This window comes from Gavia stellata, chromosome Z (genome assembly GCF_030936135.1).
Source record: "Gavia stellata isolate bGavSte3 chromosome Z, bGavSte3.hap2, whole genome shotgun sequence".
Lineage (NCBI taxonomy): Eukaryota > Metazoa > Chordata > Aves > Gaviiformes > Gaviidae > Gavia > Gavia stellata.
In genome coordinates this window covers 57,388,919-57,402,688 of record NC_082637.1, presented here as the reverse complement: position 1 = coordinate 57,402,688, position 13,770 = coordinate 57,388,919, and the positions used below count along the sequence as shown (strand labels likewise).

Here is a 13,770-nt window from a genome sequence, read left to right as displayed (position 1 = left end):
AATCGTAAACCTAACCCTGCTAAGTCCACCGCTAAACCATGTCCCTAAGTGCCTCATCCACACATCTTTTAAATACCTCCAGGGATGGTGACTCAACCACCTCCAAGGGCAGCCTGTTCCAGTGTCTGACAACCTTTTCAGTGAAGAAATTTTTCTTAATAGACAATCTAAACCTCCCCTGGAGCAACTTGTGGCCATTTCCTCTTGTCCTGTCACTTGGGAGAAGAGACCAACACCTACCTCTCTACAACCTCCTTTTGGGTAGTTGTAGAGAGCGATAAGGTCTCCCCTCAGCCTCCTCTTCTCCAGGCTGAACAACCCCAGCTCCCTCAGCCGCTCCTCATAAGACTTGTGCTCCAGACCCCTCACCAGCTTCATCGCCCTTCTCTGGACACGCTCCAGCACCTCAATGTCCTTCTTGTAGTGAGGGGCCCAAAACTGAACACAGCATTCGAGGTGTGGCCTCACCAGTGCCGAGTACAGGGGCACGATCACCTCCCTACTCCTGCTGGCCACACTATTTCTGATACAGGCCAGGATGCCATTGGCCTTCTTGGCCACCTGGGCACACTGCTGGCTCATATTCAGCCAGCTGTCAATCAACACCCCCAGGTCCTTTTCTGCCAGGCATCCTTCCAGCCACTCGTCCCCAGGCCTCTAGCATTGCCTGGGGTTGTTTTGACCCAAGTGTAGGACCTGGCCATTGGCTTTGTTGAACCTAATGCAGTTGGCCTGGTCCCATTGATCCAGCCTGTCCAGATCCCTCTGCAGAGCCTTCCTACCCACAAGCAGATCAACACTCCCTCCCAGCTTGGTGTCATCTGCAAACTTGCTGAGGGAGCACTCAATCCCCTCATCCAGATCATTGATAGAGATATTAAACAGAACTGGCCCCAATGCTGAGCCCTGGGGAACACCACTTGTGACTGGTCGCCAGCTGGATTTAACTCCGGTCACCACAACCTTTAGGCCCAGCCATCCAGCCAGTGAAGAGTACATCCATCCAAACCATGAGTAGCCAGTTTCTTCAAGAGAATGCTGGGGGAAACGATGTAAAATTTTTACTAAAGTCTAGGTAGACTATATCCACAGCCTTTTCCTCATCCACTAAGCATGTCACTTTGTTATAGAAGGAGATCAGGTTAGGCAGATCCTGCCTTTCATAAACCCATGCTGACTGGGCCTGATCGCCTGGTTGTCCCGTACGTGCCGCATGATGACAGTCAAGATGATCTGCTCCATAATCTTTCCTGGCACCGAGGTCAGACTGACGGACCTGATATTCCCCGGATCCTCCTTCTGGCCCTTCTTGAAGATGAGCATCACATTTACTAACCTCCAGTCAACTGGGACCTCCCTGATTAGCCAGGATTGCTGGTAGATGATGGAAAGTGGCTTGGTGAGCACTTCTGCTAGAATTGTATACATTCTGATAGAAATTTTTGTTTTTCAGATTTCATTTCCATTAGTTTGCTATAGAGAGAAAGCATTGGTGTTGGTATTAATTTTGAACCTTAATCAGACTTTTAAGGGCAGAAATGAAATTATAACAGCACCCTAGGAATGACTCTGAGGTGATTTATGGATGAGGAAGGGATGGTCATTCTAGATTTGCCTGGTGTTGATACCCATCCTGTTGCTTTTCTGCTTGTTGTATTCCTGGCAAAGTGTTTTTGCAATATGGTACTAATTATTGTGTAATCTGCAAGGAGGTGCTGTAGAAAAAATTGTTGGTACTATTCTGACCGCTGTTATGTGTTGATGATTTAGAGTGGATTGCTTATCAGCTGCTGGACCCTTGGATACTTCCATGAGGTTTGTATACTTAAAAAAAACCCCAAAAAACGGGATCTGTGGAGAGGACTACCACACTGAGTTTAGATTTAATTCTCAGGGACCTTCCCTATATGTCTGATGACATATATAAGGGTGTAGGTAGCCCAAGACACCCGTCAAGACAGTGAAGGCCAATTGCTGGTCCATGTGTTACTTTTATTGTAGTAGTAGCTGAGAAAAGCTCCTTAGTTGCTATTGAAGTACAGGCTTCCAGAGTGGAATGAGTTGGAGCTGACCCCAAAATCATTTTACTCTTCCTCAGCTGATGACCTCATTGTTGAAAATCGGGTATGCAATATTAGATGTCCAGTCAGTCCAGATATAATTCTGCTTGTGGGCAGTTGTTTATGCTAACCCATGTTGCTTCTTAGAGTCATTCTTTACAATGAAAATGGTAAGACTTGGTATATTCATGGCACTGCAGCCCTGAAGTAGCTGAAGACGTTAGTGACCAAGTGCAATCATTAAAATGATAAGATACAGTCCTTAAGAAAGTCCCGTTGGTCTTTTTTGCTGATGAAGCACAGGTAATTACGCATACCTGCTTTCTCACTCAGCTGCATAAAGACTTCGTAGTTGTGAGTCTGTTGTAAGCAAGGCTCACTTGGCTGTTCGCAGTTCCTGGAAGACCCAACTGAAAGATACTAGGGTGCTTTTTGAACTTCACACCTCAAACAGAATCAAGTGGGGCTACATGGGGCTTGAACTCTCATTTTTTTCATTAGTGTCTGGATGATTTTGTTGTGATTGAGTGGAAGTTAGGCAAATTAAGACTTTTTGCAAGGAGGGCCATTTGTTTCATGTAAAAGCTGAATGTGAGCCTTCTATCTCTATAAGATCTTGTATGTATTCGAATCAATTTCATTCTTAGGTTTACCTGTCTTCTGAGGGTAGAGAGGCCATTTGAAAGCTATTTGAAAACATCTATTTCAAAACCACGTGAAACTCTGGATAAGACATTGCTTTTTCTCTTTCATAGTTTAAGATTTTGTCATCTGTGCTAGTATTGCACTGTTTTTGAATAGGAGTAATTTGGAGTCATCAACTTAACTAGTAATTAAAGCTGTTCTTCCAGCTATATGTTTGTGGATGCCATGTCAGAGGAAAGGAAATATGCCGTAATCTTCACCAGAGTCTGTAACAGAATGTGTAAAAATAGCAATTGGAATGTGTCAGTGGAGAAACATTGCTGTTTGTGATCTCTCTGCATTGCTATGTACTGTATCACGGTCTGCTTGCAGACCTTGATGCATTCTGAGGAAGACATTGTGGGGAAGATGGAATACAGGGGATACTGTGCATCAGGTACAAAGAGTAGGTACAAAGTCTGTGCCCTAATGTAAGTACGTATGGTTTACAGGACATATGATATAGATGTCATTTGAATCTCCAGACACATTTATAGTTTTGTTGAGCTTTTGCCAAAAGATCTCATGGCACCTTGCCCTTAAAAAAGAACTCAGTCGCCAGAACCCTTCTATCTGTAGAGGATACAGCAGTTAATCTAATAGTACTTGGTGGCAAATGCAGCAGTGTAAGTCCAGAAATTAGAATACTTCACATGAAACTCTAACCTGGCCTACCACACTGACTCTTAAGAGCCTTATACTTACAAAAAAAAGAAAGTTTTTTTTTTCCCCTGACTGTATTAACTTTATATGTTGGATTAAATATGAGCCTTATATTATGCTGACCTACTCCTTTAAAACCAGTTATTTGTAGTGCATTCTCTCTCCTTAGTTCTGATCATAGTATTTTCAAAATTCTGTATGATGTAAGGAAAATTTGACTTAAGTGAACAGGAGAAAATGTTAGCCTTTTATATGAGCTTGGAACTTGGGGGCAAGAGAGTCTTGGGAGATGACTCGAAGAAGCAATTTATGGAAGGTGCTTGTGAGAAAAAGGAAGAGAGGGAAGAAGTTTATAGAAACAGGAGTATATTCTACAAGCAGTAGGTGTTCGTCTGTTGTTTATCTTGATTGCGTCGTCAAAAGTGCAGAAGATAGAAAAACATGTAAGTAAAGGTGTTAACAAAAAGATTTGTCTAGGGTTACCATCAAAAGAGATTTGCAAAGACTGATAGTGTTTGGTAGATGAAATAATGGTAAAGTGTGTTCTCAGTAGTAAATAATTAACTTCAGTGATACTTTTAAACTCTTCTCACTGTGTAAAGACAACATACGTATTGTTCAGTCTCAAGCTTCCAATTTAGAAGTTGAATAGTTGTAAGCAGTGTTCAGCAGTAGGGATCCGTAATATGTGGAAAAGTTAAGATTTTTGTAACGCTTTCAAGTAATGCAAGCAAATATTGCTCCAGCACCAGCTGATAAATTAGAGGAAGAACTTATAGAGGGAAAAACCGGCAAAATGCATTCCAAATACAACAGCTTCCTCAAAAGTATTAGCTACTCGTGGCACACAGATGAAGCTGTGCTGTCAACAGGGTGCAAGGCCTTAGAAAAGTCAGTAGTAACAGGATTCTGAACTACTGTATTCAGGCTGGGTGTTGGATACAGAGGTAGTCATTTAAATAACCTCAGCTTGAGATAGGGCCTTAATCACTAAGGTATCTTCACGGTTTCTGTAACCTGTTTTTAATGAATACTCTACATTTTTTTGTGTTTCAGAGATCCAGCTTACTTTGATGAAAATTGGCTGAACAGGATCAAAACAGAAGTAGGAGATAATTGGAGGCTAAAGGTATTTGACTGACTTTGCTTGTCTGTGAATCTGTATTTCAGTTCTTAATACAATATTGTATCTAAGTATTAGTGTATTTCTAGATTAAGACCTTGCTTTATAGTACAGCATTTTGAATTTTAGACCATTTTAATTACACTTATTTGGTTTTTTGTGTTGTTATAGTTCTGTGAACTATAGTGAAGAAAAGACATTTTGAGTTTGTAAATAGGTTTCAATAATTAAAAAGGAAAATATTAAAATAAATTTTATGCATCAATGTTTTCCAAATGTTGAATGAAAGATTTTTTAAATGCAAAGTGTGAAAGTAGCATTAAAAAAAAGAGCTCTAAGAAGCAGCTGCATAAAAATAGCAGAATAATAAGCAATTTATTTAAATAAAAATGGTCAAGTGTTGTTTCCTTTGTCAGCTCTACACAACTACTGAGCTTTAGGAGAGGAAGTCATGTTTTTTCTGTGTTGTTTGTACTCAGCGTGTTTTTTAACCATGGTCTATTTGCTGGGTCGTTTGTATCATTTGGTATTCTAGTACTTTCTCTGCAAATCTTAAGGCAATAGAATTTACAGTGCTACAGCTGAGGAGCATTTTGGTTTATAAAACCTGAAGAATATAGTTTCACATGCAGATGTTAGTGTAGTTTCTGACCAGTTTTGTTCAGAGAACGAGGTATCTACCTTTCTAAATTGCCATTTCCAGCCTGACTACGTGGGAAAACAATAGTGATGTTTTGTCTGTTAGTTCATGTTTCCTATAAAACCATTTTGTTCTGGCCACCAAAAACCCTTCTGAACATCTGGGGAAGGGCTACAATTGTGAAATGCTCTAGTACTTAAACGCTTGTCAACATCACTGGCTGAATAGAAGGGACACACAGATAAGTGCTGCCTGAGACAAGGATGGAGCATACTGCTGCTGTACATGTTTTGACTTGGCCAGCAGACCTGTCAGCGTGATCTCTGCTGCCTGGCCAGCTGTGTGCAACTCTGGGCTGCTTTAGAATGTTTTGTCTACCAGGGCTGTCACCAAAAATGTGGTTACCTTGATGAGGAGATACTGACTGGCTGGTGAATAAAAGATGTGATTCCTAAAAAAGCTTTGTTAGTTCTGCTGCTTGTAGAGCAATTAATTTAAATGAACTTTTCAAAGAAGGATATGGAATTGTGAGTGAACAGCTGGTTACAAGCTTTTCTTTTTCTCTAAAATATTTCTGTGGGTTTTTTCTAAGGAATGTTGAAGTTTTGGCTGTTATATTTGGAGAAAACCAAATTGAGAACTGTTTGTTATAATAGCATTTCAGCTGATTGAAAGTGGAGCAGCAGCAGCTTCTGTAACTCTCATATGGAGCTTGAGGAATAAATTTTTTTTGTCTCCCACCAATTTGGCAGATACTAAGGCTTAGCAGGTGTGAATTAAAAAAAGAAGAAAAAAAGCTGAGCAATCGGGTAACTTCCTTATGTGATTGAGGTTGGAAAAACATCAGGTCATTTTTCAGTTTCTTGCTGATGTCATTCCTTTTCGTTTTTCATATATCCATGTAAATAAGAACTAAAGACTGATTATTTTTTTGTTTAAGAGATGTATACTCCAGCTTTTTGTGTACGTTTTTTTATATACCACTTCTATTTTAATGAAGAATACTTAAAGACATAGATGTGATATTTTAACTCTTATATTGTGACCAGGAAAGTAATCCTATACTTTGCCAACTGTTCTTCTTTATATGTCAGTAAACACTATTAGTAATCTAGTTGTTCAAATGTCTATCTAAGGCTTTAATATGGTCAGAGTTTAAACTGTGTACACACTAGTATTTCATGCTGCTGAAGAAGACATTTTGAAGATAAAATGGTCTTTATTGAAAATGGGAAACAATATAAAAAAATAATTCTGTTGCCAAAATTTTGCGGGAGTGAAATTCCCTAATCAAGAAGCAAGAATAGTTCAATGTCAGGCTGTACAGGAATACCACTAACAAAACAGAAATATAAACAGTTAATGATTTGATACACACATGTCAGTTTTGGCAATTACAGAATAAGTTGTTGACTGTCTGAAGGATGAGATAAAACTGACACTTTTTTTTTTTTGTCGCCCTCCCCCCCCCCCCCCCCCCCCCAGCTTCCATTCAGTGTGGTCATACCTAGCTTGGGGAAGGAAGGACACGCATTGTTCAGCTTGATTTCTGACTTTTTCTTCTGGACTTTTCACTTTGACATTCAGACTACAACATCAGTTTAAAGTACAATTTTATCGAAGTTCATAGTAGCAAGCTGTGTTTGTTCCATTACTGAATAGCACATTTAAACAACAGGAGCCACTAGACTTTCTGCAACTAGTACAGTTTGAGTGCCTTGTATTTGATACAATATTGCAAAATGGAATAATCAATGAAATTAGAGTGCAGACTCCTTAGTGCTGTAATCTAATTAAACAAACCTGATTTTTGAGAATTAATTTTGACTCCTTGCAGTAGTGCAGTTACGTTTGCTCTGAGTTCTTCTACAGTACAAGCTGGGTTGACTGGTGGAGTAATGGAAGTTAGTTTTCAGTGTAGAATATAATTTTTCTGCTACTTCCTTATTTCTTTGAAAGAGAAGGGAGCACTTCCTCCTGAGCAGCCTTTTAGAGATTTTTTTCTGATAAGGGTGGAAGCCTGTCATGTGAATGTTTTTCTGCAAGCAAGAAGCAGAGATTATAGGTGTATTGTAAGCCAACATTAATTTCTGTCAGATAATTAGCAACTGATGTATTTAATTCTGTTTCGATATACCCTTAATTCCCAAGTCAACAATGTCTCCAAATACAAGTTTAATGTGGGAATGCTCTCTGTGTTCAGACCCACATTTAATAGTTTTTTCTTTTCATTTAACTCAAGGAAGTGTCTGTATCTGCTCTTTTTAGGATTTCTTTTTGCAGAAGACAGGCTGGAGGGGGATAACTCCCAAAGCTAGTGGTGTAGTCTCTCTCTAGACTCCATTTATTATCAGTGAAGAGACAGGCTCCCGCAGAATGCAGTCTAGAGCAGAAACCTCATGTATATGGTGGGAACGATGCATGCACACTCTCCCTCCCCTCCTTTCCCCCTCCTTCCCCTTTTAAGTGCAGCCAGGAAGAATATGTACTTTAATGAGATATCTGAAGCTGATTGATTAAGAATTCTCTTACCACTTGTGAATGTGCCCTAGCAACACTTCCAGAGGTTATAATGTTCTTAATTATAACCTGTGTGAAGGGAAATAGGTCTGTGCATAATTACCCAGGAAATGTTGAACAGCATTTCAGAACATTGGGGTTCCCATTCAGACACTTCAGGACCTGAAATGTACACGGGTGAGTCAATTTGCATAGAGTCTACAGCACAAACAGGATTTCAGTCATACATGTGATATAAAGATAAATGCAAAACTGGGGTCTGGCTGTCGTAATGCTAGAGAGAAAACAAGAGGTTACATAACCCATGTTCCCTTTTTGACAGCAGTCACAATCTTAAGGTCATTTCTGCTGTCCACTTCATCAGGCTTTCCTTTTGTTGCTCAAGTATATTCATAAAGACAGAAATCTCGACAGACTACCCTTACAGACCCTTAGTTTGGAATCAGGAGGTAAATTGTAATTAAATAAAAAAAAGAGATTTCATGTGACAGGTGAGGAAAAAAAAAAAGGAGGAAAAACCCACAAACATTAAGTCATACAGTGTTGCCAGATCATGTGTTGCCTTCAGTAACCTAGGGCATATCATCTCTGCTTTCATTCCAGTCAGTTTATGAGGTTAATGCTGTGTAGTAAGGGTCAATCTCATACTGAACAGTGTGTGCTAACTAAGTAGTACTAAACTACAGCGAAGATGGCTGTAAACTGAAAGGGTAATGATCATTTAACATAAGGAACATCCACACAGCTCTGCTGTGGATATTAGTGAAATTTTGGTGTTCAAAGAATGAATAACATGCAGGTTACCTTTGTGAATGCATTAGTTCAAAGCGGATGTCCTCTCCTTGGTAGTATGAGATTGGGGAAATAAAACAGGAAATGACAGATGGAAAAGAGATTGAAAATTAATAGATATTCATCTAGAAATAATTAATAATCCATCTATTGTGAGTTGCAACAGCTTTTGAAGTGGAATATAAAGCATAGCCGTCACTATTTTTTTTTCCCCAGTAAGTTTCATGTCTTTTCCAACAGAGGTATGGGTGCAGGGAATGAGTGTGAAGGGGGTTGGGAGGGTAATGTACGTGCTTTGTATGGAAAAGGAGGAAGTCAGGTTGCTGATGCAAGCTAATAAGCATCCCATGTGATCATGGGCTGATCTCCAAAGGATGATACAGCACTTTATAGTCATGATCGATATTGGAAATTCTGTCTGTTGTGTTCTATCATTGCATGATTTAATGGTCTTTGTTAACTAGTTGTAGTTAGCTTTTCAGCATGTGTTTAGGGGGGGGAAAAAAAAAATCTGAAAAAACATCACCCGCTGTGATTTAGAATTCCGATGTAATTGGTTCTCTTTAACACTTTCTTGTGCTGTCGTTCATTTTCATTCATCTCTGTTTGAAGTCGTCCTTTTAAGAACCTGTGCTATGACCCGACAAATGTTACTGGAGCTACTGAGTTGAATCTCAAAATAGAAAACATTTGTGGTAGTTTCCCCATGATGATTCTCTGCCAGTGGCAGTAAGAACTGTCTAAGTGTATTCACTGCAGGCAAGTTAAAAAAAAAAAAAAATCGAGAGCCCTCCAAGTAATACTCAAGATCATTGTTAAGTTTAAGCCAGTCTATAAAGAAGCTGCTTCAGCCTTATAATTGTCTGATTGTGTGCCACTACAAAGATGGTACAGTTAACTCTTGAAATCAAGTTATCCTCGTACTGCTTATTGGCAGTGCAATAAAATAGGACCTCGAAGATGAAATTTTTTTCAGTTTGCTTGCCATTTTCTTTTTCCGAGGATGCTGCTCTATATGTTAGTTTTGATGACAGATTTTGATCAATATTGATTTTGTTCCAGCATCTCAACTCTAAGCTCTATGAAAGTTATATGGAGGAAGATGACTCTTTATGTTTAAGGGATTTTAATTCAAGCAACGCTTACAAGGAAAGGGGAAAAGAAGTATTTTGTAGGCGGGTACTTTTCATTTTGTTTCTCATTTTTTGGGATTATGTTCAAGTTCAAGGTTCCTCACAATGTTCTCATCGGTAAACTGGACTTAAATTCTGCAACATGGCCTTTGTGTTTCTGGGGCACTTTCTGCAGGAGACTCAGGTAAATTACAAACTGGAAGATTTTAATGAATCAAGTTCAAAAATTATATTCCAATCAGTTCAGTATTCTTTGTGGTGATTTGACATAAAAATAAAATTATTTAAGTTTCTTTAAATTCTTAAATGTGTTGCAGACTTTGGTTATGATTGTGCATAGCCTTTGAGAGGTGGTGGTGATTGCTTTTGGGCAGGCAGCTAGAAGATAGTTGTAGTTCTTACAGAAACATGGTGTGTGTGTGTTATGTGTAGTATTACAGAAATAGTACGTGTTTGGGAGTAGAAGGTGTAAACCTGGAAGTTAACTAATTATTATGCTGTTATGGGTGGGACAGTAAGTGTTGTTATATACTTGCTATCTTGTAGCATCTCCAGTTCTCATTCTAGGTTGTCAGAATATTTGATGTGTCACTTTTCAAGTTCAAGTGAATTTTTGTTTCTTGTATGACTTAAAGTTTAGTGATTATGAAGACAATCAGGATATTCTTATGTCTTCGCAAGTGGTCAGCTTTTGCCACTTGTTTCCAAAAGGGAGAGGATTAATAGGAATAAGGTAATCAGTTCATTACCAATTTGGATTTCATGGCTAAATCTTTTAGTCTGTGTGTAGCCTGTATCCTTCTTGAGTTTCTCTTAGAAAAGAGACTGGATTTTGCTTTCATCACCTCATATTGTCAGTTGACTATGTTGAAGTGTTGAGTTTGTCCCTGGATTTCAGTATCATGTTTCCTGTTTTCTGTAGTGTTTCCTCAGATCTTTTGGAAGATAGATGACTTCTGTCAGTGGACAGAATCTCCTAGCTGGATATTTTTGGAATGCAATCAAGAATATAGAAGTTATTGTGGTCTTTAAAGACAGTTGGGATTTGAGAGTTTTCACTCTCCCTTCATTATAGTTCCACAGTTTGCTGTTGTGGCTGCTGTTGTCAGCAACAGCACTTTGTAAATCCTAATTCAGTCAGGTTCAGTCTTTGCAGAACCTGTTTATAGACATCATAGTATCATTTAGGTTGGAAAAGACCCTTAAGATCATCAAGTCCAACCGTAAACCTAACACTACCAAGTCCACCACTAAACCATGTCCCTACACGTCTTTTATATACTACCAAGGTTGGTGACTCAACCACTTCTCTGGGCAGCCTGTTCCAGCCTGACAACTCTTTCAGTGAAGAAATTTTTCCTAATATCCAATATAAACCTTCCCTGGTACAACTTGAGGCCATTTCCTCTCATCCTATCACTTGCTACTTGGGAAAGAGAGACCAACACCCACCTCGCTACAGCCTCCTTTCAGGTGCAGAGAGCGATAAGGTCTCCCTTGAGCCTCCTTTTCTCCAGACTAAACAACCCCAGTTCCCTCAGCCACTCCTCTGTCACAGGACAGTGCACTGCTACTATTATCTAAATTCCTTGCTTAAATTCTTGGACATTAATTGGTGGGAATTTGTAGCAGTTACTTTCAGTAAAGATTTCTTTTTTTTTCTAAATATCACCTATGAGATCCATTGGGCATTTTTATAATTTTTAAAAGCACTCTTTATCTCAGAGACTTGATGTAAATGGATTTTTGCTGGAAAGGGAGCAGTGCTTGTTACTAGACAAGTGTGACATAGATTCTGTACAGCAGGAGACACTTAACTGATGCCATTGGTTATGCAAGTGAACAGAAACTATCTTTGTAAGGCAGTGAAGGCATTACTGAGAAATGTGAATTTTACCTTGATACTGTAGGACAGACATTCAATTGTAAAGAGCTGGGGTTGGGGGGACGAACAAAAATGAAAGAGCTAAGAGGGATAATTAATGAGAAAGTTAATAAATTAAGCTTACATAGGTTGGCAGTAAAAGACGATATTGAGCAGTAGTTGGTTTTGGTTTGGAAGAAGAGGTTTATCTCTGCAGAAAGTATATCACTAGGATACTTTAATAGAAGAAAGGAGGAGAAGAATGTTTCAACTTCTGGATGCAAAAATAATCCTAAGATAAACAAGTACTCAAAAAAAGATTCATGCTTTAGAGTCTGATCTAAAGACTGTCCAAGGCAATGTGATGTTTTTCTTAAATTTAAATGGGTTCTGTCAATTAATAAAGATTTGTGATCAGGTCTGGAAGTCTGATCATAAGGGACTATTGCATAACTTTTGTGATTCTAAATTAAACTGCTCAAATACAAAGTCTCATTGTGCAAAGATGTAATTGTATGATTCTTTTGTGTGATTCTTCTGTGATTGTCTACTTTATGATAATTTCTCTGTAATTTATTCCCTACATTTATTGTATTTCCTTCTTCTTGTCAAATAGGTAAGCAACTTGAAGAAAATTTTAAAAGGAATATTGGATTACAACCATGAGGTAAGAACCGTTTTAAGTAATCTACATCTGTGTTCCTTTTTGTTGCATATTTTTGTTAACCTGGTTAACGTAAATTATATTCTACTGATTAAGTTCTGACTTTTTCTTGAGAAGTATTTGGCATACAGAGTGTTTCATAGCTTACTCTGAGGTATTAGCCTTCTCTAAAACTTCTCAACTGCTTTATTGAATACTCAGAGCTTCCAGAGGAGTCTGATGTGCAAATTCTGTCATATAAACAGTAGATGTCTTTGCTGACTATGTTGTGATGATGGACTTTAACAGTATCTGTGTTTGATCTTTTTTTTTTTTCCTCCTGCGCGCCAGCTAAAGACTGCCTCTTTCCTTTTTTTATCTCTTGAGGAGAGTAAAGAGCATTTTTAGCCTCTCCCCACATCAAAATTTTCAATGAAATGTTTTAATCCTGGGCTATTGGAGTATGCCTTTGGCATTCTCTCTTAGACTGTTAAGCAAACTCAGAAATAAACGACTCCAGAGGAGATATAATACAGTATTTTTTTTCAGTGGTGAATCTTCACCTCAAAATACACTTTTAGTTTCCTTGATGTTCTGACGCAAATTGATCTGTACAGGCTGCAGCACAAAATCCATAATATGTACATTCTGGACATTGCTTGTCTCAAAATATTAGCTTCTCATAAAGACTTTGGAGAGGAAGATATTTGTTAATAAACTTAAGTATTTGAAAATGAACAGATTTTCAGAAAGAAAAAGACTCATAAGTTCATGTTCAGTAAATGGTCAGGTATCCATGTTGAAATAAATTTTGAAAATTGATGGTTAAGCAAGCTGGTCATAACTGACAATTCTAGAAAGAAACAAGTAAGTTTTTTGATACAGAAAATTTATATTACTATGATAAAGTGATGCCAGCTTCTTTTCGGCTAGTTGGTATGTGTGATGATTAAGTTTCTGACGTGAAAACTTTACTACTAAGCGAGTTTTGAGCTGTTTCAAGCTGATTAAGTTCTGCAAAGGTAATGCACATTTATAAGTTTGACTGGATTTTGGTTTGGTTTCTTTTTTTTCTGCTGAGGCAATGATTGTTGTGATAATGGAGATGATCTGGATTCTACTATGTTGTTGTATTCTACTATTTTCTAATTATTAATTATTAATTGTTAATATTCTACTATTTTCTAATTTTCTATTCTACTGTATTCTAATAGTATTCTACTATTCCTGGTTGTTTTCCTCAACCTGATTCCCTGTCCTAGCAGTCACCTTCTACAAAAACATATCTGTGAATGTATATCAGTTTTACCTGATGTAGCTAAAAGTCTTTGAAAAGTGTATATGTTAATTTTGTTCATCTTCAAAAATTCAATAATTTGTGTTGCATTCAGGAGGACAGTCTTTCAATACCTATCCTACATTGCTGTCTTTGTCAGTTAGAGTATGGAAGAACAAGAAGCCAAAGTTACCTATTTATAGCTTGCATGCTTTGTTATGCCCTACTAATCTTGCTGCAGAACTCAGCTGCTCTGGAACTGAAACTTTCATTTTTTTGTAAAGGTCTTTTATATTTATTTTTTTAAAAAGGGGAAAATATTCTTTTTCATATCAAGGTATTTATTGCAGAGTCTATTCTTCATTTTCATAT

General features: G+C 38.1%; 1 protein-coding gene across 2 annotated transcripts in view; it reads left to right on the top strand.

Annotated features, from left to right (window-relative positions):
• HOOK3 (hook microtubule tethering protein 3) overlaps positions 1-13,770 on the top strand; it is a 100,811-nt gene that overhangs the window by 25,812 nt on the left and 61,229 nt on the right. The window contains exons 3-4 of one of the 2 annotated variants that reach the window (XM_059834146.1): positions 4,464-4,536; positions 12,096-12,146. In XM_059834146.1, coding sequence (XP_059690129.1) covers positions 4,464-4,536; positions 12,096-12,146 — 124 coding nt within the window. The remainder of the gene's footprint in view (positions 1-4,463; positions 4,537-12,095; positions 12,147-13,770) is intronic. The other variant, XM_059834147.1, reaches the window with a different exon arrangement.